This window comes from Numenius arquata, chromosome 1 (assembly GCF_964106895.1).
Source record: "Numenius arquata chromosome 1, bNumArq3.hap1.1, whole genome shotgun sequence".
NCBI lineage: Eukaryota > Metazoa > Chordata > Aves > Charadriiformes > Scolopacidae > Numenius > Numenius arquata.
The window spans coordinates 60848751-60874374 of NC_133576.1; the positions used below are offsets into that span (position 1 = coordinate 60848751).

Genomic DNA, 25624 nt, shown 5'->3' on the forward strand with positions numbered 1-25624 from the left:
CAGCTGGCCTTGTCCTCACGGCCAGTAAGTGACAATATCATGCTAAAGACCGAGGTATTCTTCATGTTTGGTGTTCTTGTGACGCTGGTATCTAACCAGTCCCAGGCTGAGAATTAACTTGTACAGGCTGCCAGAACATTTGTAGTGGCTGCTCCCACCCCACAAAACCCAGCAAGAGGCAGTGTCAGGGAGGGTAGCTGTGGGAGGCCTCAGGGTGCTGCCCTGAGGCCCATTTTGGATTGCCTCATTACATTAGGGTTAGGCCAGTATGACTTTTTTTTCCTTTATAGATGAAGGAACTGAAATACTCAGTGATGTGAGGTGGCAAAGGCCAGAGAATAAACATCACTCTTGGGAAGAGAAGTCAAGACAAAATGTATGTGAAAACTTGTGCTGTAGTGTGTTTCCTACCAGCCTGTGCTCAAAATAATGCATCTCTCATAACAGATTTATTTTTTCTTTGCCAGATGTTATCAGTCGGGAATGCTTTTTCCTTAGACAAATGCTGTAGGAAGGAACATAGTAAACCTGGTAGATTTTAAAGCATGTGGCTGTGCTCTAAAGCTATATGACATTTCCAGAAACTCTTAAAGAAATGGTAAATCTTGTTTTGCCTAAGTATGTTTTTTTTCACAAGGGAATTAGGATTTGATGGGATACCTCTGTGTAGGTTGTCAGACATATGAATTTTATTTTCAAAAGCAATTTTTCTTCCAGACAATGACTTATTCCTTGAACAAATAGCAATATCTAACAGTGTAAGAGAAATAGCTAGTACTGAATAAAAGCATTAGGGAAGAATAATTCGCCTTTGGCATATGGCAAGTGTTGGATGAATACTAAAATACCTTTAAACCAGCTAGTAGAGTCAGGCTGTGGCTTTCCTAAGTGGTCTTAACTTGTCTCTGGACATAAGGAATGCAGATGTATTTGGTTATTGCAGTATTAGCATCTAGGAATATTTTTTTTTCCATTGTGCAATATTTTCACCCAATTTGGTCTCAGTATAAGATGTAGGGAAATAGGCTTTGGCTATAGAAACACAGATGACTGAAGAGAATGAGTTTTTACCTGATATTTTCAAAAGCTCAGCGTGGGTATTGCATTTTTTGCAGATCTGTATTCTAGATGCCTGCTTATCTAGGCATTTACGAATATCTCACGAAGAATATTTTGCAATTGCAGCCAACATACCTTTGAAAAACATAAGTCAACACATTGAGCCTGCCATAACACAATGCTTCTTTATTTGATTGCAATCCAAACCAGGGGTCCAGAACTGAACGTACAGACAGATTGGAAATCTGTGCAGTTCAGTGCAGTTCACACTGAAGGTGTCACCCCTGGTATAGAAGGATGGCAGGGAGAGGAGAGCTGGGCTGTTGTAGCATCCTTGACTGGAGTATAACTGGAAATAAAGATGAAATTGAAACTCAGTGGACCCCATACATTCGTAATTAATATTTTAGCGTGCTTTTGAAGCACTTTGATAGGCAAGACTTTCACTTCTTTTTTGGTGTAAAACAAAGTGTTGCCAGGTGGCTTGACACGAGTTTTGAATACTGACGGTTGTAGGACCACATGACATACAGGCATGTGAGGGCAGGGTGGCTCAGTCAGGGCAGTGCAGGCAGTAGGATTACTCTGGGGACAAGTCCCTGCAATGGAGCAGGGCAGAGCAAAATCTTTCCCACTGTGATCCCAGGTGCCAGAGGGAGCTTCTCCCAAGAGATGGCTACAGCCTAGCCTACCTAAAAACTGTTTGATGTGAGTCCACTGAGTAGCACATTAAAAAATGCCTTCTGTAGTTTTCTGATCTCTTTTTCCATTCTTATGACAAAGTTATGCAACTGCTTTGCTAAATTCTACACCTCAGATCTGTCATTATATTTGTACTATAAAGGTATGCTTGGCTGTCCTACACTGGCCTGAAAACTCAGTGCTCTTCATGTTTTTAACATAAGCTTTTAAATGGCTCATGTAGAACCTTAGGCTTGTATGTCAGATTAAATAGCACAGCCTCAAAAATACGATATCTGTGGGAGATTTGTCATGATAATAATAAAGCACCTTATCTGTTTTTCAAAGTAAATATCAGCAGCACAGTTAGCAGGGACATATTCTCAGCTGACATAAATAACTTTTTCAGAGTCACAATTGACATCAACCAAGGATCTGCTCCTTAAAAGCAGATGCTTAAAATTCTAGACACTTTCCAAATCAACAAACTTCTGTAGGCCAAAACTGTCACACATTTTGTGAGAAAACACATTTTGTGAAATAATTGTAACCTAGGAAATTAAATCACTTTAATTTCTTCTTTGATTGGCAGTGTCAAAAAAAAAGAGTAAGAAAAAAACAAGAGCTACAAACTCCAGAGGGTGTTCTATTCGGAGAACTTATTAAGAACACTATACACTAAAGCTGGTAACAAGTTCCATTGTATTATACATTATACTAGGTAGCAGGTAGAAGGAAACAATATTGTCCTGTAACACCCTGCTAACTTGCAGAAAGTAAAGAGCTGATCCTTTCATTGAAATATCCTTAGCAAACATGAAAACCAAACAATCATATTAACATTGCAGCCTCTTATTAACTAAAAGCCGAATTAGGAGAAAAAGTGCTTTATTTCAGTTTCCTTTTCAAAGAAAGATGGGGTGAAATCCTATGTAAATCAAATCAGTGGCAAAATTCATAGAAACAGAAATCACAGGTTGTTAATTTGGAAGAGTAACAGATCCTTTGATATTTCTCTTTATCATTGTTTCATTGTTTACAAAAGCAGCATTTCTAGAGACAACCATTGGACTGTTTATGGTTTTTGCTTCCCAGTTTTTGCACATAAGCAGAATTCCCAAGGTTGCAAAAAAGAATTGTGAGAAACAATTAAAAACAGAATGTTGCCTCTATTGGTCTTATTTACGTGACTCTGTTAGAATTTATAATTGCATTTCTGCTGGCAGATGGAAGTATTTTGCTAACTGGGAAAGTGTAGCTGATATCATAGAGATCATTTGAGAATTGTAAGAGTGTTGTTTGGAGCTGACTTTTTTCTCTGTCAATATAAGCCCACAAAAAGGCTTACAAAATTATTCACCTCAAGGCCTCTTCCTCTGAGGGAAACTAATTTCTAATTCCCACCTTCTTTCCATAGACTCAATCTTCCCCTTTCCTGACACCCAATCTCAGTCTCCTTGCCTGCTCAAACCCTTTTCCAGTTGTATACAATCAGCATCCATGCCTCAAGAGTACCATTTCCCTGGCTGCTCTACATCTGTATTTATTCTGAACCTTTTCCTTTGGTTCCCAGACTGCTTGGATCTCCATGGATGCTCATCTATTTTCGGTAAGCTCCCCCTCCCACAGACCACTGTTCTGCTCAGGCCTCTGCCCTCCCTGGTCTCTTGCCTCAGTGGCTCTGCCCTGCAAGGCTTTATTTGCCCAGTCCCATCTGTTTCCCCACTACAGTAATTGCCATATGCAGATTCTCATCTAATTCGTGCTGACCTTCCCTGCTCCTTCTTCTGCTCTGCTTCTTCCTCCCCTCACCTTATCTTTCAAACATCTCTGCCCTGTTTTCATTCCTGAGGTTATCATTTCCAGTATCTACCCTGCTATTTTACCCTCTCACTTCCAGGGTCTCTTGTCTGGCTGTACTTCCAGAGGGGCTTCCGGCTTGCCCGACTCCCAGTCTGAGCATCCTTTTCCAAAGTCACTCTGCTTGCTCTGTTTTTCCAGTTGTCCATTCCCATTTCTTCCCAGCATCTCCTTCCAATCTAGCCTCACCAGGAGCAATTTTATCCATTGCTAGTGTACCAGATCCCACGTCTTTGTCAAACTCCTTGCTCTGTCTCTAATCAAACTATGGCATGTACTTCATTTCAATTTTCAATTGAACTTCTCTGCATTAAGCAGTGTGTCCTCATGGGAGGGAAACTGAGAGCACAGGAGAGACAAACATTCTGCTTTTAGATCGAGAATATGACCCTGCCTTGCGTCATCAGGTAGGAGAAGTCATTACAATGATATTATAATTTGGTTTTAGTAGCCCTGAGCTGTACTGTGATGGTACATGTACTGCCCAGACAGCTGTGAGTCTGGAGCTCAGCTAATATTTAATTTTGCTAACATTTAGTTAGCTTTTAGTTGCAAAACTGTGATGCACAGGTTTTTTTCAGGTCTTGTCTGAATTTGGAAGGGCTAAAAGCAAAAGGCAAAAAGGCATATACCTGACAGAGAAACCTCTCCTGCCAAATTGAAGTCCAACTTTCAAAGCACTGAAGCAGCAGAGCAAGGCTTTCTATCATTGATGGCAGCACATTTCTCCTAGCCTGTTTAGTGAAATTAGCTGGTGGTTTTGGCTGACATTTTCATAAAAATAAAAACTGAATAAAAATCAGGCCAAGGAACACTGTAACTGGAAAATTTAATCTGGAATAACTAAAGTTTTATATTGCTGTATGTGAAATCAGGATCTAATCATGAGAAATGTCAAATGTGCATAATCATAGGTGAAACTGCAATCCCTGATGATATGAGTAACAGCTTTAAAAAGTCTGAAATATGTTCTAAATAGTTTAGGATAAATTATGAACAGAGCTACATCTCTGGAAATCATCTGATTCTTACATTCAACTAATGGCTGAATTCAGCCCTTTGTGTATAGCGAACTACTTTTTCAAACTTGCTGCAGGCAGACATTATAAATTCTCAGCTTTCTAAGGCCAGACATGACCACTGTAATTGCAGAACCTGACCTTCTCTGCAAGAGAGACTGCAGCATTTTGCATACTAATTCTTTTATTGTACCTAAACCTCACAGTTGAACAAGAAGGTAGCCGTTAGAGCATCTAAACCCAGCTATCAGTATGCATGTATTCGGGGCGGGGGGGTGGGCGGGCTGTTTCCTGGGTAGTATTCAAGAGAAGAGGTTGAGCCTAATGGCCGTAATGACACAACTGTATCTTAATGGGAACACACCACTAGCAAAACATTCCAATTAGCAGGGGATGTACTGAGCTGAAATAAATGGTTTTAAGTGATGATCAGCCTGGTGTGAAATTATAAACTCCATTGTTAGTATCAAAACGACTAATTACAGCTCTGATACAGAATAGCACTCAAATTTTTAAATCTGTGGAACTAAACCGAAAATGCTTTCAGCCTTTTGCAAGACCTCCAGGGAAAAATGAAGAGCACACAATTTTTAGCTTGCATTTTTATTTAATTGGTGCATTATTTCAGTACAGAGTATTATATAGTATTTCTTTCCTCTTTCTCCAGTCTTTTTTTAAATTGAGTTTCCACAGGATGTCCTAATTAGGAGACCCATACTGTATACCCTCAAAAGAACTAAGGATTTCACTTCAGCTAAGTGGCACTTTTGACTGTGGGGAAAAAAAAAAAAAAGCACAATTTAATGGAACAAAGAAAAACAGGGCAGCCAGGTTATTCAGGGAAAACTGAGAAATAGGCACAAGTTTTATGTAAGGATTTGTAATTCGTTTAGGTGGTGCTCTTTTCTTTACACTTTTCTAACACTTTTTGTAGTACTAAATTCTCTTAATTTAATTTGTACTTCTATGTAAAGTAATCCACTCACATTTTAAGGGGCTTTTTTTCCTTTTGCCCTACAGCTTTCATATTGAGCAAGCAAATGTTAAAAGCAGTTAAAAGCAGGCTTGAATCTGCTCTCTCCATTGATGGGTTTTAAAATTAAAGCTCTTTGAAACTTTCATGCCCGTCTGTGCAGCCCAGGAGCATTAAGTCACAACTGTCTGGTGCCACATCCTGACAGACCAAGTCTTGAAAAAGGGATGGCAATTTTTCCACCCTTATTTAGAGTGCCCAACCAATGCTGAATGGAGGAAAATAAATCAGATTTTTCTTTTTAGTGGAGTATGTGAAATAGTAAAGGCTGAAGATGCCTTGGAGTTCCTGTTCTATTTATCATCTCTCACAATTGCTCTGAAAACTGAAAACACCCCTTAATAAATTACAATCTCTTTTTTTTTGTGACAGATTCTAGGTGAAGTAGAAAAGGTGTGATGTTTCTGTAATTGTACACTACCCAGAAAGTGTATTGTTCACTGAATCTTGATATCCTGCAGAAGATAAGAATTCAAAGAATAGGTTCAATGAAGTTAATAGAACAAGCTACGTGGGCATATTATTTACTCATGGTTTACAACATACTTTAAATAGTGTAATCAAATGTACATAAGTTGGCACCTAAGTACTATAATGATGGGCATATTAGACATGTTTCATAAAGATCACAAGCTTATCAAAATCCTAAAAGCTGATTTTCCTGAAACCTGCCCCCTTAATATTAAAAACAAAATCTTAAATTCATAGGTATTTATTACTTCCTTGTACTTTTATAAAAAGCACATTATCTAACTTCATATTTGGATATTCTAGGTTTCAAAGTGTTGGTGAAAGATAAAATTGTCTATAAGAATGCTTTTAAGTAAATATACTTCATTAAATTCTTTATATAAAAATTCTTTAGCTCTCAACTATCTGTCTTAAAAAAATCTTTGTATTTTCACAGTTTTACTAAAATTTATGATTTATGGAGATAAACATCTTAATAACAGAATTCCAGAAAAATTTAGTTTGGAAGAGACCTCTGGAGGTTATCTAGTCCAGCCCCCTGCACAATGAGGGCAGGTTGTTTAGAGACTAACTACTTTGAATATCTTCAAGGGTGGAAACCTACAGCCTCTTTGGGCAACCTCTTCCAGCATTTGAACACCTTCAAGGTGACAACAGCCACCTTTGTTGTGAGAGCGCATGGTCAGCTTGTTGTCCACCAGGATCTGTGGGGCCTTTTCTGCAATCATCGGGGTGAATAGCTGTTTTACCAAGTACAGTGTTTCCTTAAAGAAAATCACCAAGTCATGCTATTATATTAGATGCACTGCTTTTACGGTGATTTCTTTCATTCGCATTTGATTTTAATGCCATTTGTTTGACCCTGAGTCTTAAAAGCATTTTTGATGTACAAATTTCATTTGTACCTAAGACATTTCTGAAAGTATACCTGCAGAGAACTCTGCAGAATGAAATAAACCAGACTTGTATTTACTTTGAAAAGCACCCAGCAGCTAATGTCATGCAGTGGAGACATACCGCAGCACATGTTTAGTAATGGGAATGTACAGCCTTAAAGGTCTGGACAAACCCAGCAGGAGCTACTGAAATCTCTTTTTTTCAGACATGCCCTTTCAAAATGACATTCAGCTGCAAGACAATAATTTTAGAAGTCTGAATTGGGAATGTTTATCCAGTAAGTTTTCAGTTCAGTCACGTCAATGGACTGTGGAAGGGCAATGTACCTCTGTTACGTCAAACCTAGGCATCTTTGAGTCGTTGCTTTTGCTGTCATTGCTAATCACGTATATGTTGTTTGAGTAATGGTTTGATATCAATTAAACCTATACTACTCTGACAACAAAGTAATAATTAATCAATATCTTGAGCTCCCAAATTACTTGTCTGTACAAGCATGTGTTACCAGCACATGGTATCTGTGACAGGAGGGACCTTCTTAACTTTACTGGATTCTCATGACTCTCATTCAAAGCCCACTGACTCAGTAGAAAAACTAGTATAGCCTTCAGTGGGTTTTCGATTAAAGGCATTTGATCTTAGGGAAATTGAATAATCTGTAAAATAAGGTTCGTAATGTTTCTCTCTTGTAAAAGTAATTGAAATTCATAGAGGGAAAGTACAAAGTATGAACAATTACTGTTTAATCTCTATTAAGAAAACTGGTTTTATCAATTTTTATTTAATTACTTAAATGAGTAATTTAAGGCGTTTTAAGGCCTCATGTATTTGATGTTTCATTTGTTTCTTTCAGTTGAAACAAGATGGTTACTATGGAAACAAAGACCTTGCAAGATCTGAGTTGCTGTTAGCTTTGGGAACAAACGCATTATTATGAAAACAAAAAAACCCTGAGATATTGAACTATAAAGTAGAATATGATCCTTATTGATTAACAAATCCTGGGTAAAAGCTAGTTTTATACTGTAAGTGTTTGGAATAGGAACCACTCTGGCAGAAACAAGTGAAAAAATGAAAGTTAATGGAGCTGTCATTTCAATATTCAATAATATTATCTAGAATATACAATTTCCCAGATGTAATTCCCATATCCTGCATGCACTGTTACAACAAAGTGAAAGGCTTACCGATGCCAACGTGCTTTTCCTGTCACAGTGTAACTGCAAAATGTATACACTTCTAGAAACAGCGGAGCAATTGGGAAAATAAAGCTGCTCTTGACATCAGTTATGCAGGCAATATATGGCATAGTCCTCCTGGCACCCCCTCAGCTATTTGCACAATTATTTTCTTGGCCATCTCACACACTTGCGTGTTTAAGCACAGGGCAAACAGACATGCGTGCAGAAAGGAGGAATCGAAGCCCCTTGCTCTGGGAGAGCCAGATGACCTAAAGGTTGACCAGTGTTGCCAGGCTTTGCTTTCCAGTCTCCTTGAGATTCAGGAAAAAGTGGACCAGGCCAGTAAGAATTAGAGAGCTGTCAGTTCTCCTTTCCCATACATAGCTTATTTTTGACTGTTAGTGACCCTATAGTGTTCTAAATCCGGAAAGAGTCGCATAATTGAAATGAGCTCAAACTGGGCAAATTAGTTCAAAATACAGGCATGGAGCCCAGTGAGCTAGAATAAGAGCCCAAGCAAATCCATAGGATGATTTCATTGTAGTATTTGCTAAAACACACTCATATGTGTCCGCACACCTGCACATGCACACACGCACAGATCTACGCTTAAAAGAATGATTCAATTATAGACACATCTCTTTAACTAATCAATATACTTAATAAATCATCAATCATAGAACACCCCAGTTTGGAAGGGACGTGAAAAGATGATCTGTTCCAACCTTTCGTGGGAAAGGGAGCCTGGATGACATTATCTAGATTATTTGTCCAAATGCACCTTGAAAACCTCCAGTGATGAGGACTCTACCATGTCCCTGGGGAGGTTGTTACAGTGAATGATTTGTAAAAAATTTCCTGCATCAATATGAAACCTCTTCCTGTGCAACTTGTACCCATTGCCCCTTGTCTTCTCCATGTGGTGCCTTGTGAAGAGAAAGCCTTTGTGCTCTTTGCAGCTGCCCTTTAAGCACAGGAATACTGTGATGAGGTCCTCCCTGAGCCTTCTCTTCTACAGGGAGAAAAAGTCTAACTCCTTCAGTCAAACCTAACTCTTTCAGTCAAGGGAAAGAATAAAGGAAATTAAAGAGCTCTATTTTCATGGGGTGTTTTAAGTACTGCTGAGTATACAAAATCGGGTTCAGCCCTTTATCAGTGTCATGTGACCTCAAAATGCTATTATTAATCATGCACAGAAATACTGGAGGACACTCTGTGTTCTCCCTCTACACCTTTGGCACCATATTACAGAACGCATACGAGTACCTATGTAAATGCATGCTTGTTTGTGTATGTTTTATACGACTAAAGAGAAGGTGTTTGTCACAAAGTCAGTAGGCCTGACTCAGAAACAGCAGATGTAGAAAACACAAACCTAAATTAAAGTACTGGGTGAATTAAGTCCACGTCTTTTCTCTGAAGAAAACTTTGTCTAAGATGAAAATCAAAATTAGTTAATTAAAAGCCCCAAATAAATACTTCCATGGGCTTTACAGTTTTTCTATCTTCCCAAAGTGCCATGAAAATCACATATTTATACAATCAGCATTGGCTTATGTTTTCAGTGGAAAAAGTTTACCAGCCTTGATAGTAGGAAGAACTTCAAAGGCTGCGATAAATCAAATGAATAATTTGCCCGGAGGAAGTCTGTATAAATTGGTCACGTTATCTAAATGTGTCAAATGAAATCTTAAGAACTCCCTCTCTCTTTCCGCAGGAATAATTGGATTTGCACATCTCTCTAAATTGCTATCTTTTCCCCAAAATGTAGGCGGATATAATTTTTATTGCCTGAATGCCTATCATGATAAATGGTTACAGAAAAGTAGCCAAAGTTATATGGGAAGGGTCAGGCAGCCTGATTTCATATTTTCCTACTGTTAGCCCACCTGATGTGAAGATGATTAGCAGGCCATGAAAGACTAGCTCAATTCTGCATCCCTAATTTAGGTATGCTGGATGGGATAAGATGAAAGGGTCTAAGATTCTTTGTAAATCATTCAAAGGTAAGTTAGAAAGCTTCATTACTCACACGAGTTCCTCTAGAGGACCATCATTTCTGCATTTGGTATTCTGGAAGAAGAGGTAACAGGAAAATGGCACTTTAAAATTATTTTAATTTTTCTCAAGTTTCTAAGGTTTCAAAGAAGGGTTGGGTTATACCTATCACTTGCTGTTCTTCTAGAAAAGGGATTGTGGATTCATATGTTTTGTTCTCTATTACTCATGAGTATTTTGTTCTTAATTGGGCATTTATGGAATTCTGAGATATACATGTACTTTAAAATTGCTTTGGTTTTCTATGCATTAAATGCTCTCTTTTCTGATGCCATGTTTACCAAATTTACTAATGCAAATTTGGATGTTTCATGTTAAGGCCAAAGACAAGGCATCTTGTCCTTATTTTATTAGTAAAACGTTCAAAGTCTCTTCCTATTAGAACATGTGGATCTTTTAATTGTTCCAGTTCTCTTATAAAGAGGACACATAGATCTTTCCTCAGTCTTCTGCCTTTCAGCTGAGAACCTGAAATGTCAAGAAAACAGGGAAAGTTCCAACTCTGAAGCTGCAGTACAAAATAATGCATTAGAAATTGAAACAGTGATAGATAAGTCTGTGCTTGTGCAGTGCGAGTTTGAAATCTTACAGGTGCACGTATTTGGACTTCTATTTACACTTTTTTTTCTATAAATGTCCTTTGATTTCATATGCTGTGATCTATCATCTTGCCAAACCAGAGCAGAATTTTTGTTTTTCAATGGTATGTTTTAAATGTCTTGGGAGACCAGAGATCTGTGGTGCTTCTAGGAATGTCTTGTTACAATCCACTGATTCTTACCGACAGAAGTTTTACCCCAAATAGGCTTTCAAGCTCTGTGTAAGCTGAAGCAACAAAAGGAACATAATCGAATATAATGATGGGACCTCAAGTATTGATGAAGTAGAATTGGCTTGAGTTACGTTTATGATTTGGCATGCTACAAGTGATTTATTATCATAAGAACATATTAAAAATAAGCTACAAAAGAACTTGCAAACATACTTTACTGAGCTAAAATTTACTACTTTGAAGTATCTCATGCAATTCTTCATATTAGTATGAACAATTCATTAGTTCATAGTAATTGATTAGTTCATATTATTAAAATGAAACACATCTGTGATTATCTGCAATACTGAGATAAGTGAAATACGTAAGTCTGCTGTGGCCTCCACATGGGACATTTGCTTTTGGCTTGTTGGCTTTTTTAACCATTCCCTATACATTGTCAAGGACTGTAAAATAATAATCTGTCCTTGAGTTATTTGCCCCCCAAATGATAGTTGGATTAACATTGAATTGATTATTGCATTTTAATCTGTGTGAATGTACACTCCAATAGGGACTGAAAAATAATATCTTAGCGGAAGGAAAGCAGTTGTTTCTTTGGGTGCTCACCTGACTGTAGCATGTGTCTCTCACCCCCTGAGCATTTTCTTGAGCATCCAAGTTACTTTCAGACCTTCTACCTAGAAACTCTTGGCACTGTGCACTGCCAGCAAAGCAAGAGCCAGCAACTGGGTTCAACTCAGGTTCATGAAATCTAGCAGGAGGCGAGAGGCACGTTGTAGCAGCAGCTGGGCAGGTCACAGCATGACCAAAGGAAAAGGGGCAAAATATGTACGTGTTTTGGAGGTAAGAGTGGTGAAGGAGATCAGGATGTCTGGGAATGGAGTTGGATCCACTGCTGAGGCAAGGGGAGGAAAAGCTTTTAGTGTTGTACATTAAATAAAAAAGGATGATACTTCTGCCTTCTGTTTCCTTGGTATGCTTTTCTTTCATTTATCAACTGCAAATACAAGGCAAAATTGAAGTGCTATTTTTGTTGTGGTTATTTTTCCAGTGCATCAGTATTTAAATTACACTCAGACCCGACAAAGGCTCCTGGTTTTTTTTCTGTGGGCTTGGTTTGATTTTTGTCTCTTTGGGGTTTGGTTGGTTTTGAGGTTTTTTTTGTGGTTGGCGAATTTGAAATCTGGAGTTGTTCTTTGATGAAGTACAGGCAATAAAGGTTAGACAGGTCAGAACAGAAACTTCACCTGAGTATGGCAAACATATGAAACAAAATCTGACTCCAAATCATGATCTGTACTTTGCAATTTATACTCACTATTTAGTTTAAACTCGGCTCACCGTCATCACAAGGGTTTAATAGGTCACTAAGAATGTAATTGTACTAAGATTATTTAACATTATTACCTGGTTTTATCCATAACAACTTGTGAAGTCAAAGATTTAAATATAATAGCAACTCTGTAGCTGAAATCTGAGTCAAGGTTGATTATTTTCCTAACTCCTAAATTCAAGATCTGGTGCTTGGTCAAAAGCTTTGTACAAAAAAATACTCATTAATTATATTGCCAGGCCAGGTTGACAGCTATTTTAGATGTATGTTTAAGCTTTCTTTTCAAAAAAGTACTTGAACCTGTGTCTAAGCTTTAAAACTCCAGGAACTCAAGTTCACCATACCAAACTTCTTTTGGGGCATTTACTCAATATAGTAGAGGGTTTTAGTTCATTGAATAGAAAATAGAGCGAATGAAGGGAAGAAAACACAGCAAGATTTACACTTCTGTCTAGACCAAGCTCTAAGTGTGGGCAGCAAGGCAATGAGCATGTGCCAGAATGAGCACTAAACTGGACAAATGCCAACTTTTTTATTGCGAGTAACCTCTTGCAGCTGGAGCCTATTCACTGGTAGGAAAAGGCAAAGCCACGAATGACTTCAGTGGTGCAAAACCAGAGTGCTCCAGAGTGGAAGAATTAGCTCATGGTGTACTTCTTGGTAAAATCCTGGAGGGTTTATAAACACAAAAAAATTTACCATAAAACGGCATTATAAGTGGTGCTTTGTTTAGTATGATTCTCCCTAAGTCAGAATTGGGTCTTTCTGGTTGACTGGTTGGTTGACGCTTGCCTCATTCACCATGCTGTTTGACAGTGGGATTGGTGTTTTCCAAAAGAGGTGCTGTGCTCTGGCTTCACTTGGGCTTACCGATGGTGCCTATGCGGCCCCTAAAATGAACAGAGCCCCAGAGCAATGGCTGGGAATACACTGTGTTCACAGATGCACCTGTTTCCTCTCTATAGAGGAACTGCACAGAAGGTCACTCCCATTTCTTGAATAAATTCATGCTGGTTGTCTATTTAGCCCAACTGCTAGATGCTGCACAAGTAGCAGACAAAACCAGTGTTTGCCCTGGGCATCCCAGTCCTTTCAGTCATGCCAGGAGATGGGCTTCCAGCATCATTCTCCAGATATACAAATAATATCCTCAGGAGGGCAATCTATAGAGGTCCTTCAAAGTGCTGTTTGCCATACTGAGAAACATAAATGCAGATGGGTATAGCTGCCTCAAATGGCAGCTTCGTTACAGGCCAGCAGAAAGAGCTGAATTAGGTCTGTGACAGCTCCACAGGTCTACTACCTAACACAGACCAAATCATCATGCTGACCTTCTGTACTCCTCGCCTATCCGGCCATCATTTCTAACCTGCCAGTTTTGCATAATGCTGCATTGCTTTTTATACATACCTGGTTAGATAAAATGGAATTTTTCAACCACAAAATGCAGTAATATGTACTGACTGATTAAAACCAGATTTTTTTCCATAATATTACCTCTTAAATAAAATACAAACTTTCAGAAATGTTTAGGCAGACATCTGCAGAAGCCAGGACTTTAATAACACTGCATAAATTGTAGTTCTTTAGATGAGCTTTTTGCTTTCTCTTCGTATAAATGTCTGTCATTAGTTAAGTGCAAAACTCAGAACTTCACTTTTTTGGAATGAATACTTCCCAGATCTTGCTTGCGCAAGATTAGATTAAGCATCTCATGAGCTCTTGTTGAACTCCTGGTTTCAAGTACGTTCCATGTCCTGGGAGGCTGGAAGTGGATGCAGCCAGGATGCTGCAGGACAGCTGTGCAACAGTTCAAGTTCTCCTTAACCCCCTTCATTGCACTGGATTAGCCCATAGGGAAAAGAATGAGTTTACTAACCCTCTAGCTTTCCGCAATAAGTCTTTAATGACATGCTTTAAATGCAGGGTGTCTGGTATTTGTTGTGCTCTATTAACACTTCCGCTTCCAGCTTGACTACTGCGCTGAAGCCAAAAAAAAATCAAATATACTAGGGCCTCAAATATATCTACAGTTTTGCAAACCCTTATTAACTCGCATATCAGTCCAAGACTGATCTTGTTTTTTAATTTAGTCAAATACTAATCTAGTCCTTCTTGATCCTTAATTCCTGATTGTTATTCTGGTCCTTCTTTGATTAATGACTCATTCGAAATAGGGCTGAAACGACTCCCCAGATTCTAGCCAAGCCAACATTTGGGTATCTTTTAATAGTTTAATTGAAATGGGAATCTCTAAAAAAATTGCTTGTTCTATATAGTCACTTTTGTCACTGTCTAAACTGGGACAAAGATTTTATGTGGTCAGATTCTGAAATGCGTGGATTTCTTTTAATTTCCATAATGTCCCATTTTAAATAAGGGCTAATAAAAAAATAACAACATTCCCATGAAATATGGAAACAGACACAACTTAGTTGACATCATTTAAGTCATAGTGGCTTCAAATGCAGCTATTTTTAATGCACTTTTAATAAAAATAGTCCTGGACACTTAATTAACAGTGCTGTATCTCGTGGGTCTTTCCTTGTGATGTACTGTAATCACTTGAGGTAAAAATCTTAGTCCCCAGGAATGTATCAACAACATCGACATTATTTCTTTTCACATAGAAATGTGGAGTGTAGTTGTCAAGCTCTGCACATTTGAGACATGAGGTCAATCATTCCTATTAACCGCAAATGTTACCATTCCCTGGCTGGAGAAATACAGGGTCGAGCATGTGTATCCTACGGAAGAGTAGTCATCTGTTTCAGGACAAGTACATAGAATAAAAATTAGTTTAAGTTTTTCCATGTGCACCTGGTGTGTCCATTTAAATAAAGAACACCAAAGGAAACATTAAACTTGCATACACCCAAAACCTGGATCAAACCCATGCTTGATATTCTGGCAGTTCTTCTGGAATTGATTGGCAAATTTTTTTAATAGGTTAGACACAAGTCCTGGAGGCAACAGGCCTAGTTCATAGGGTATGTCACCACGACGAGGTGGAAATGTAACTGTAGCACATGCAAGCATAACTTCTTCGAGTTAGGAGGAAAAACAGTTGCAGTGAAGACTGCATGGACTTTGTTAGCGACAGGGTGTATATTTATGGTCTCTAGCCAGCCTACATGTACTAAAGACTGATCTGCCATGTCAACACCACTCCAGTTGCCCTGCTGGCTTGAGTAAGCTAGGATACAATCACACTTCTGCTCTGTGGTATATTATTCCTCATCGCTGTTTCACTGCAGTGTAACTGTGTGGCTCTTGGTTACATGCTTTAACCAACCAAATCTGAAAATGTATAACCTTTGTTTCAGTTTGACCTTTTGTGAAGAGATGATGGGGGAGTGGCTGTGGTTCTTATGAAACCTATATGATTACTTAAACTTATTTCCACTATGCAGGGCTCTGATAAGCCCAGAAGGCTCTCCAAAGTTGTTTTCTTCTTTAAACCAGGAGGTAGCCTCAAAATACGCCTTACCCTGCTCAGTTGTACACCAGGAGCAAAGGAAGCGCAATCTGCTGTCAATATTTGCTGCCAAAAGACTTTGTTCATGATGGATTTGATGTAAACGGTGAGCAAGGCTGTTGTGAAAAAATACTGTCCCATAGTGTGTGTCTTAGCACGTGCTGCAGTTTCAGTGGATCGATTCTCAAAGCCTTCCAGTAAGCACAGAGTGGAAAATACAAATGTGTACTTATATTTAGCAATAGTAGGAAAAAGAATATTTTTAATAAGAAAAAAGACAGTGGCTTCACTTCAAATGGAATCTAAAATCTCATTGAGGCTGACAGCTATATGTTTGATTTTGTGACCGTTTGAATAGATATTTTTTTATGGAGCAGAAAAATGCCACTGAGATGAAGATCTCGGGGACATTGCTGTTTTCTCTACTGTGATGTAAGGCAGGAGCATACAACTCAGCATTTTTCTTCTTCAGAAGCTTACATTAATTTATTTTGACAGCATTTCCAACCCATATAGTAGCTTAGGACTATCTGTTTGTGCTACCTTCCTATTTCAGACAAGCGATGCTTTGCGTGAGACTGTTAATTTGGCAAAGGCCATGGGTTCACATTTGGTTTTCATAGACTGATAGATTTAAAGGCCAGAAGAGACCATTATGATCATCTGGTCTGACCTCCCACTTCAATCAGGGCACCAGCCTCACGCAATCGTTACTGCAACAAGATCATGAATTCAGTGTGAGCTAGACAGCAGCTTAAAGAAGGCATCCACTCCTGAGTTGCTTTCCTCTAATTTTTAGCATTAATTTTTCCAACTGCAGACTCCAGTCCCTGGATCATATCATTTTATAGGCATGCAGAGTCAAAATGAAACATCATCCTCAGCTGTCCTTTTCAATTACATGTCTGTGATTTCATCTACTTGGATTTATCCCAAGACTATAGGAATATTTATGTTGCATAGTTGTCAGACCATGCTAAATGGACAGTAAGAATTCTTTTCACTTTATACTGGATGTTGTAAAAACAGTTGCAAAGCACGCATGGAATGTCAAGATCTTGGACTAGGTCTGCATTGGGAAGTCAAGAAGCATTCGTCCTGGCTTTTGGTTTTTGAAAGCAGTTTGCATCCACTGAGTTAACATGTCTGAAGCCTATTCATAGAGCAAACACACAAAAACTATTGCCCTTATTTTTAAAAGCAACCCCGGCATTTCTAAGATCAGCTTTTAATAGATAACAACAAAAATTGGAAAGTGACAAAAAGATAAGGACAGGCAGGGGCAAATGTTTAAGAAATGATTTACCTAGAACATTTCCAAAAATACAGTTGTAATTTGGTTCACCTAAGAGCACAGCAGTAGAAGATTAGGTGGGACAAAGGAAGATACTTTGAATAAGCTTATTATGCCACTCATTTTCACATGTATTTATCATAATGTGAAAGCACACTTCTTCCAGACTTAAAACCTGGCTACAATTCACTATCCCAGGAATTCTGGTCTACAGCACTGAATCAATTTTTCAAGATGGCCAGAGCTCCAAATCTGATATTGAAGTTTCACACAACCTGGGAACTTTTCAGTGTGGATGTGAAATAAGTTTGCGACACTTTGGAAAGTTTTTGAGCAAATTTCTGCTTCTGAAATTTAACCATCTTTCAGGTCAATTCCAGCTTCCCCTATACAGAGTAAAGAAAGAGTGCAGGGTTTGAACTCTGCTTCAGGTACATGCTATCATGTGGCAGCCAAAGTGGTGCCATGGTCCACATGGGAATCGAATAGGGGAAAGAACTAGAGGAAGATACTGCCCAAAGAAAATCCAGGTAAATATACTGCAAGAATTGATCAAATTTGGATGACCTTTAAAACTTTGAAGTCAGGCCAGTTTTTAAGAGCTGCCATTCAGTACTTGCCCTCATGAAACTGGAAAGATTGACATTCATTTCAGAAAGCAGCTGTCAGGTTCTTGGTATTTAGTAAAAAAGTAACATAAACTGATGTTCTTCAACAGAAGTTTAATAACATTCTGGTACTTCTTGACTTAAAAAGACACCAGTCTCTTGCATACCAAACTGCAAGGCAACAAAATTCTAGGCTTTCCAGTTTGAAAATGACACAATTGAATAAGGCAATTCACTTGTTTAGTAGTTATCCTTCATTGTCACAACTGGGAAATGCAGAGGACATCAAGAGATTTGTGTGAAATCAAAATATATGGTTCATGTTTGTATTCACTGGATAGAGAACTTATTCTAAAATTTTGTTCCTTATCCAGGATTTGAAAATAACCTGGATACAAGAATTTGTATATAATCTATGGGTAAACAAATTTCTGTTTCAGAGAAAAATACTTACTCTTCATATATTAATGGCCTTAGTTCAAGACACTCTCAGGTTACTGAAAATCACTGCCGTGTTCCATAACAACTTTGAGAACATTTTTTCTTCACAATATGTGTAGATCCTGATGTTAGGGTTTATTGTGTCCAATAATACGTTTGAAATTAGGCAATCCCAATCAAGAATATACATTTTTCATTTTAAATCTTTTGTTATAAAATATTAGAACGTGTATAAAATTAATATATAAGCAATAAGAAGGTGTATAAATATAATTCCAAGAGTATTTGCACATTTGGATCCCCTTAATAAACTGTTTTTTAAAGACAAAGGTTATCTGATACTGTAACTATATACGGTATTTTGGCTTTGCATATGAGTCTCAGCTCTACAAAGGGACATCTAACAGCACAGCAAACATGCCTTTGCAATTAAATGATCATTCACAGTAGAGCTTATGGAAATATAAGATACAGCTCAAACCGTTCAGTAAAAAAAATACCCGTTCCTGTTACTCTTTGTTTTAATGGACTATAAAATAAATGCAGTGTAGAAGGTATTTTTTTCAGCCAGAGCTTGTGATACATGATATGCATGGCTGTGCTGGGAAGAAAATGCCAAAATTATGTACTTCAAACACCCATCACGCCTCTCGGAAGGGTTATATATGTAAAGCCATCAAAATCCTGTGCTATCTTTAATGGAACAGAACTGACTGCTCCTTCGGTGTTTACAGCATCAGCCCTGGTAAATGCCAAAGTATGTATGGTTCAGCAATGAAATGCTGCCAGCTTCATTCGTTTGTAGCAATATGCAAGAAGGAGTAAGGAGACTGCACGGCTGCAGAAAGGGAGGGCAAAGAACAAAGTGTTTTAAAACAGCATGAAATAGGCAGGGAGGAGCAGTGCCAGAAAACACACACGCACACACAGAGATTAAATGTATGCACAGAGGTGGTAAGGGCGGAGGGGGAAAAAAGGACGAGAAAAGTCAGGTGAGTTAATAGTAGCTGAAGGGACTTAAACAACAGAATAGATACATCAGGGGGAAAAGGAGTAGCGTGAAGAAAAGAAGCCCATTAATAAAAGATGAGGAGGGGTGAAATTAATGAGAGCTCTGCAGAGACACTACAGCCCTTGTGAGGAGAGAAGCACAGGGGCTAGATCTGGTATTCTTGTTCAGTGCTTCCCAGATACTGGGGACTGCTCGGAGGACAAAGTACAATTAAAAGGCAGGGACTGTCAGCCTGTCAGAAACACTAAGCAAGGGACTGGTGTCACGCACTCACGTAGGTGAATAACTATGAGGAACAGTTTGTCACGCCAACAGTGCCCAGGATTTTTTAAATGAAATTTAGGCCCCTGAAGTTACTGAAATAAATGAGTGTTACACAGAGTGTTTACTTTTTAATAGCTTGCTTCTTTTTTTTAATTCTTCATTTTTATGTACTGAAGTTATATTTACAGGTTGCTTTTATCTCTGTGGAAACTGCATTTCATGCAAAACCAGGACTTTTTCATGCCCATGTGCTTCCAGAAGATGGAATTTCATGTAAAACAGCAGCTATCATGGGACATATATGCAGGTTCCACGGTGCTCCATGGTGCACCTTAGTGTCCTGGTCCTGAGGCAGCCAGACCAGGGAGCAGGTCACAGCCACCTCCTTCCTGGGGATACGGACAGGAGGAGGGAGGCTGAAACATTTGTTTCTTGACCTCAGTCTCACATGCAATTGTACAGGGCCAGGATGCAACCTCAGATCTGGAAGCTGGAAAGCCCTCCCAACTCCCACAGTTGCAGATATTTATTGCAGCCATAATCAGTTGATAAACACAGACACAAGCCTCAAGTTTTCTCTTAAAAACAGTTAGTGAAGACACTGTCTGTGGGTAGATACTTCATTCTTATGCGTAGAAAGGATGTTTTTCTTTAGAATTATTTATTAAAAAATGTAACTCTACTGAACTAGGGATTAAAATCAATTAGATCAATCCCACCCACCCACCCCCACCCCCACCACACTGTGAATCCCAAGAAGAAAGTGCTGACCCATCTACTGGGTCATTACAAATACAGTCCCAAAGGGGCACATACTCGAGACCTGTTAGCAGCAGGCTTTTAAATTCAAATGTTAGACTGAGAGAAGGAAACAAGGAGTCAAAACGGGTTCTCAGCCAAAATAAATCACTTTTTTTGGTGAAATGTTTTTACCTTTCCTGCTCTTCTCCTTACTCCTTTTTTCCCCCGACTAAAACGAATTGCTTAATCTAGGATTTAGTAGGTCCTTAGAAACTCTATTTTCTAGAACTTGCTCTTATCCTGAACTTTTCTGCTCTGTTATCTTGCCATACTTGGTGCATAGACAAAACATCTAATGGAGTATGTCAGAATGAAAGTCTCATGTTCATACCTGTGTAATTAAAAAATTCAGATCCTGAAAATATATCCATTTTTCAACTGTTCATCTAAATGTTAAATTCTTAAAAATGCTAATGTGTTTTGTTCTTTCTTTTTGACAGCAAAATTTGGAAAGTAACCTCACCAACCTTATTAAGAGGAATACTGAACTGGAAACTCTTTTGGCAAAACTCATTCAGACTTGTCAACATGTAGAAGTGAGTACTGACCTCCATTTGAAATATTTAAACTTAATTACATTCACTTTTGGCATTCAAGAAAAAAACTTTAAGCACAAAAAAAAATAAAAGCCAACAAACACAGAACTAAATTAAAGTAGTAGCAAACTGATTTGGAGCTTTTTCACTGATAAATGGTATTCTCAATGCAGATGACCTCCTTTACATTCCTTCCTATGCCCTTTTAATTATGATATCTTTGTATGGCCCCCACCACAGCTATACTTGAGCACATCACTCGCTCTCTGTAACGTGTTTACCTTTTTGGCTCCTTTGTGAGGTAGAGTATTATTTACAGGTGGAGAACTAAGGCAAAGAAATAGTAACGCCAGATTCACAGTGATATTTAGGTTTCTATCAGCTACTGATTTTTTTTTTTTATCAGAATTAAGTATCTAAATACATATGTGGACTCAAAAGTCATACCTAAACTATATTTATCTTCAGAAGAAGAAAGATGCTCACAGGCTTTTGAGTTGCCACAGTTATGTATTCCACTTTGAGTATCCCTTCAGTAGGGAGGGACCTGAATCCATGTTTTCCCCAAATCTGGGAGATTTTTTTAGGTGGCCCTGTGGGGACTGCTGCTCTACATGCAAATTAAAATAATCACAGACTAATTCAGCCATGGGAGCTGACACAGGAGGAGATCAGAGTCCAAATTAAACTGGTTTTTAGCAAAACTTTTCTTTTTACTTTTTTTGCCACTCTATAAGACCTTTTCAGTTCCTTATAGTACATTCAGGTCAACAAAGCCAAAACCACTGTAAACAAAAAGCTTCTATATCATACAAAACTTGCAAAAGACAACATGAGATTATGCTTTCTGCCAGTAAATATTATACAAACATCCCTATGGCATCAAAATTTTGTCAGCAGTGTTTTCCTTGTTGCCATCCTCAGCCGTGAGTCCCAGGGTGACACACCAGATACAAAACATTTTCAACCCTCTTCCAGGTAAATTGTGGCTGAGAAACAATGGAAGTCTAGGAAAGGCTTGATATTGTGAAGTGCACACGCTTGTTGACAGATATATTGGATTCACTGAGATATGGCAATTTCATACTTGCAGTGCTCTTAGTTTTCACAAGTTCCAAGTTCAATTTAAGATAGCATGGGAAAGTTAATGGAGTAGGAATCAGAGGAACTAGCACAACATAAGTACTGCTGATTTAGAGTGAAACAAGCCTCAGACCTCAATCACAGAGAAAAGGTATTGTTGGTTGAACAGCTAATTACTTGTAAGATTAGCAGGGAAAACTTATTTTCCCTGTGAAAAATGGTTGGGTTTTCATTTGCACGACAGTGTTGTCTGTTGACAGGCTTCTGCATAGGACCATTTCACATCTGACTGCCTTGGAGTTCCTGCAGCAGCCTCATTTATTCAGAGAAGGGCACACTGTATGTTCCTAGCAGAGAGGCAGCATTAAATAATAATAATGTTGTGTAGAAAAGGTATTCCACTTTGAGTATGGTTGTCTGTATATGTGAAAGGAAGCCAGGTTTCTTCATCAATGCTACTTAGAGAGCAGCCCTGGGGAATTTGAGTGAGGATGGTAGCCTTAACCCAGAGCTTCTGAAGCATGGATATAATTTAAGAGAAAGTTAGCTGTGACATACACTGCCATAACACATCCACCTGCTTGCTGTGCAGAAAGGCACCCTCCTTTCAGAGAAGCCTCTTTTTCTTTCTTATAAAGTGCCGTGGAAGTTTTCCATAGGACAACTTCTTTTCTCTCTTTATCAGACTAAAGTTCGGTCACCTAATTAAGGCCAAGAGCAACTTTTCTTATGAACAAAGTCACATCTTGAAAATTTGGCATCTGCTTAAGTACCTTGTTTTCTGTGGCAATGGCACATGCTGCAGGAAAAAAAAAAAAAAAGAAAAAATAAATAAAATCCACCCAAAAACCCCAAAGCAAACAAAACCAAACCAAACCAACAAACAAAAAAAAAAATCAAAACCAAGACTGTTCTTCCAAAGAGATCATCTCATCCATTTTTCTATCTACTCCACCTCTGTGGAGCCTTACTGATTTCATGGAGCTCAACAAAACCATGAAAGTCTATCCACAGTATCAGACTTGAGGAGAACAGCTTGAGTTCTTTGTATAGGCAGCAATAACGTCAGGCAGAACAACTGTAGTATCAGCGTAACGACTTTAGTAGGTAATGAGAGACAGAGACAAGGCGCGTTTTCTTCCTCTATATATAAAACTCGGAGCAAAACCCACAAAGCAGATGGGCCCAGGACAGCATAAGCCTCTTCTTCATTAATGGCCTATGTCCAAGATGGCCTAGATCTGGAAAATTTAAAATCCCTCCTCCATCTCCTCTGCAATTCTGCAATATATTACCAACTCTAAGGTTTAGTATTACAAAAAATCCAACTTGTTCAACTGGTAACAGATGCGCTACTGTCCCTGGAGTCCTGTTTTAGAAAATTTCTCTGTAGACATAAAGCAATAGCAGCAAAGTTGTTAATGAATTCCTACCACGTTTTATTCATCAAATTAGTCTAATTAGCATTTAAATTAGCTAAATATTAAGAAATGAGCTTCAGTCAAAACCCCGGACCTAGGCCGTGATGGAAATCAGGCAAGTGGGGATGTGGAAGTAAACTTTAAAGCTATCTCAGTTTCTCAGAGCTCTGTGAAAACTTCAGATACTATGTGAATATCTCCAACATTAGAGAGAAGCTGAGGCTTAGATAGATTTTTTAAAAGTCAGTATGCTCTCTTTCTTTATGCTTCTTTGTGACAGAAATTCATCCCAAACCAGGAAGCCAAATGAAGCATACAATATATTGCTTCTAACATTAATGTTACAAACTTAAAATTACAAAATATTAGGAAAAGCTGAAGTTTCCAATGACTGTATTAGTGTTGCCATATGAATTCACTCAAAGGTTAAAACCAAACAGGCAGTTAATTTTATAGGAAATGTTTTCTTTTTCATTATTTGAAACAATATATTACAGATAATGATGTAAAGTATGTTGTATACAATTTGTAAACATGTAAAACATAGGTAATACACTTCAAAAACTGCTGTTACGTACTTTGATTTTCCTTACCTAATTTTAAATCATTTTAATAATGTTATTTTAATGTCAATTTTGATTGTTGGGACTTTAAAACCAGTTGAAACAAAAAAGAAAAGAAGTTTTGGGTTTCACACATAATTCAAGCTTTGAAAAACAAGGAAGGAAAGGAAATTATTTTTCCTTATGTTAAAGTTACAAAGTTTTTGTTAAGGCATATATAAACTTAAAAAAAAAAAAAGTTATGCTAATTAACGGTTACTTGTAGAAATAAACACTAAAATTTTTTAAAGCCTTTGTCATGTCATAAACCAAAAAATTCAGTATTACATGAAAAATGAAAAAGGAATGTCTTTTTTGGCTTCTGATATGGAGCAGAAGCTGATGTTTCTGAACAACAAACAAGCTCTGCGTCTTTTGAATAAGTGAATCCTCGCCAGCCAAACCAAATGTTGTCACAGAGCCACTGTTTCTCATCAACCAAGCGAGCTGTTAATGACTTCCCAGCAACTGGCTTCACTGCAGATTAATTATCTATGCATACATCCTTTCCACCAGGCAATTGTAACTTCATCGATAGCAAAGGCCAAATCCCAGTCTCTCTGTGTTTTAAAACTAATCTTTATTCCCTTCTGAAAAAGAGTTCTTTTCTCTTTTCACTCACATGAGCAGGCAAGGACTGGTCGGGGGCGTTCGCTATCTGGAAGCTGGACTCCTTCCAGCCACTGGGGAGGGGAGGTCTGGGGCTGCCTTTCATCACAACAACGGAGGCATAAATCTTGCCTATTTTTAGATGGAGTTTATCAATTTATGGCAAGATTTATGCTGATGGGGGACCTGATCTTGGGAGACTCGAGAAGTCCACTTCCAGTCTTGCATTCCCGGGGGTGGTTCTGGGCATATTGGCAAGAAAACTTTTGCAAATAAATCAAGCAAACTTGTAGTCTTCACTGCTTTATGTACAGCAGAGATATTATTAAGCATTTTATAATAATAACAATTTTAATATCTGAATGTCTGATTTCATGCCTAATATGAAGATACAGTCTGTGCTAATACTTAGTTTATGGTAACGCTTAATTTTAAAAATCCCATTTTCTCAAAGGGAACCACACCCTGAAAAGTGAATGCCTGAGACTTTAACAGTCCTTTCTGTCACAGATCTTTCTGTTTCATTAGGAGCACCCTGGCACACTGGTTTTACTCATCTTTCACATACATCCCTACGACCTTTTTTTGTTTTACACTCATTTTTCCATCTTTCCACTCCCCCTTCCTCTGTAATCCCATCTGTCATTTCTTGGTTTTGCAGAAATTTTGAAGATTGTTAATCAGGAAAGTTTTGTTTTCCTTCCTTGGAGACAATGGCAGGTCTACAACCTCGTGCCGTTGACCAGGCTGCTTTCTGCAGAGCACCTCTTCCCTCAGGGCAGCTCGGTGGGTTGCCCGTGGTGATCCAGCTCTGCTCCTCCCTCTGCTTAGGGAGGGAAGGCAGATGTGGCTGCCTCCCCAGGGACGGCAGGCTTGGCTGCGTCAAACAATTAACTGATTCGTAGGATAAAGTATAGTTTTCTCCACAAACTGAGAAAATGGATTAGAAATGGCTACTAATCTGAAATATGTTTATTTGCCATCCTAGTTCAGTTCACAGCATTCACGCATCTCATAGTGTCTGGACAAAACATTTTTAAAAGCATTAACAACCATCCTGGAGAATTTTATCTTTAAATTCTGTGGACAGTCACCCCATGAGAGAGCC

At 38.4% G+C, this 25624-nt stretch overlaps 1 protein-coding gene across 4 annotated transcripts in view; it reads left to right on the top strand.

Moving 5' to 3' along the window:
• MID1 (midline 1) overlaps positions 1–25624 on the top strand; it is a 184288-nt gene that overhangs the window by 116414 nt on the left and 42250 nt on the right. For all 4 annotated transcript variants that reach the window (XM_074157333.1, XM_074157086.1, XM_074157168.1 and 1 more), the window contains one exon: positions 20706–20801. In XM_074157333.1, the coding sequence (XP_074013434.1) occupies positions 20706–20801 (96 nt within the window). The remainder of the gene's footprint in view (positions 1–20705; positions 20802–25624) is intronic.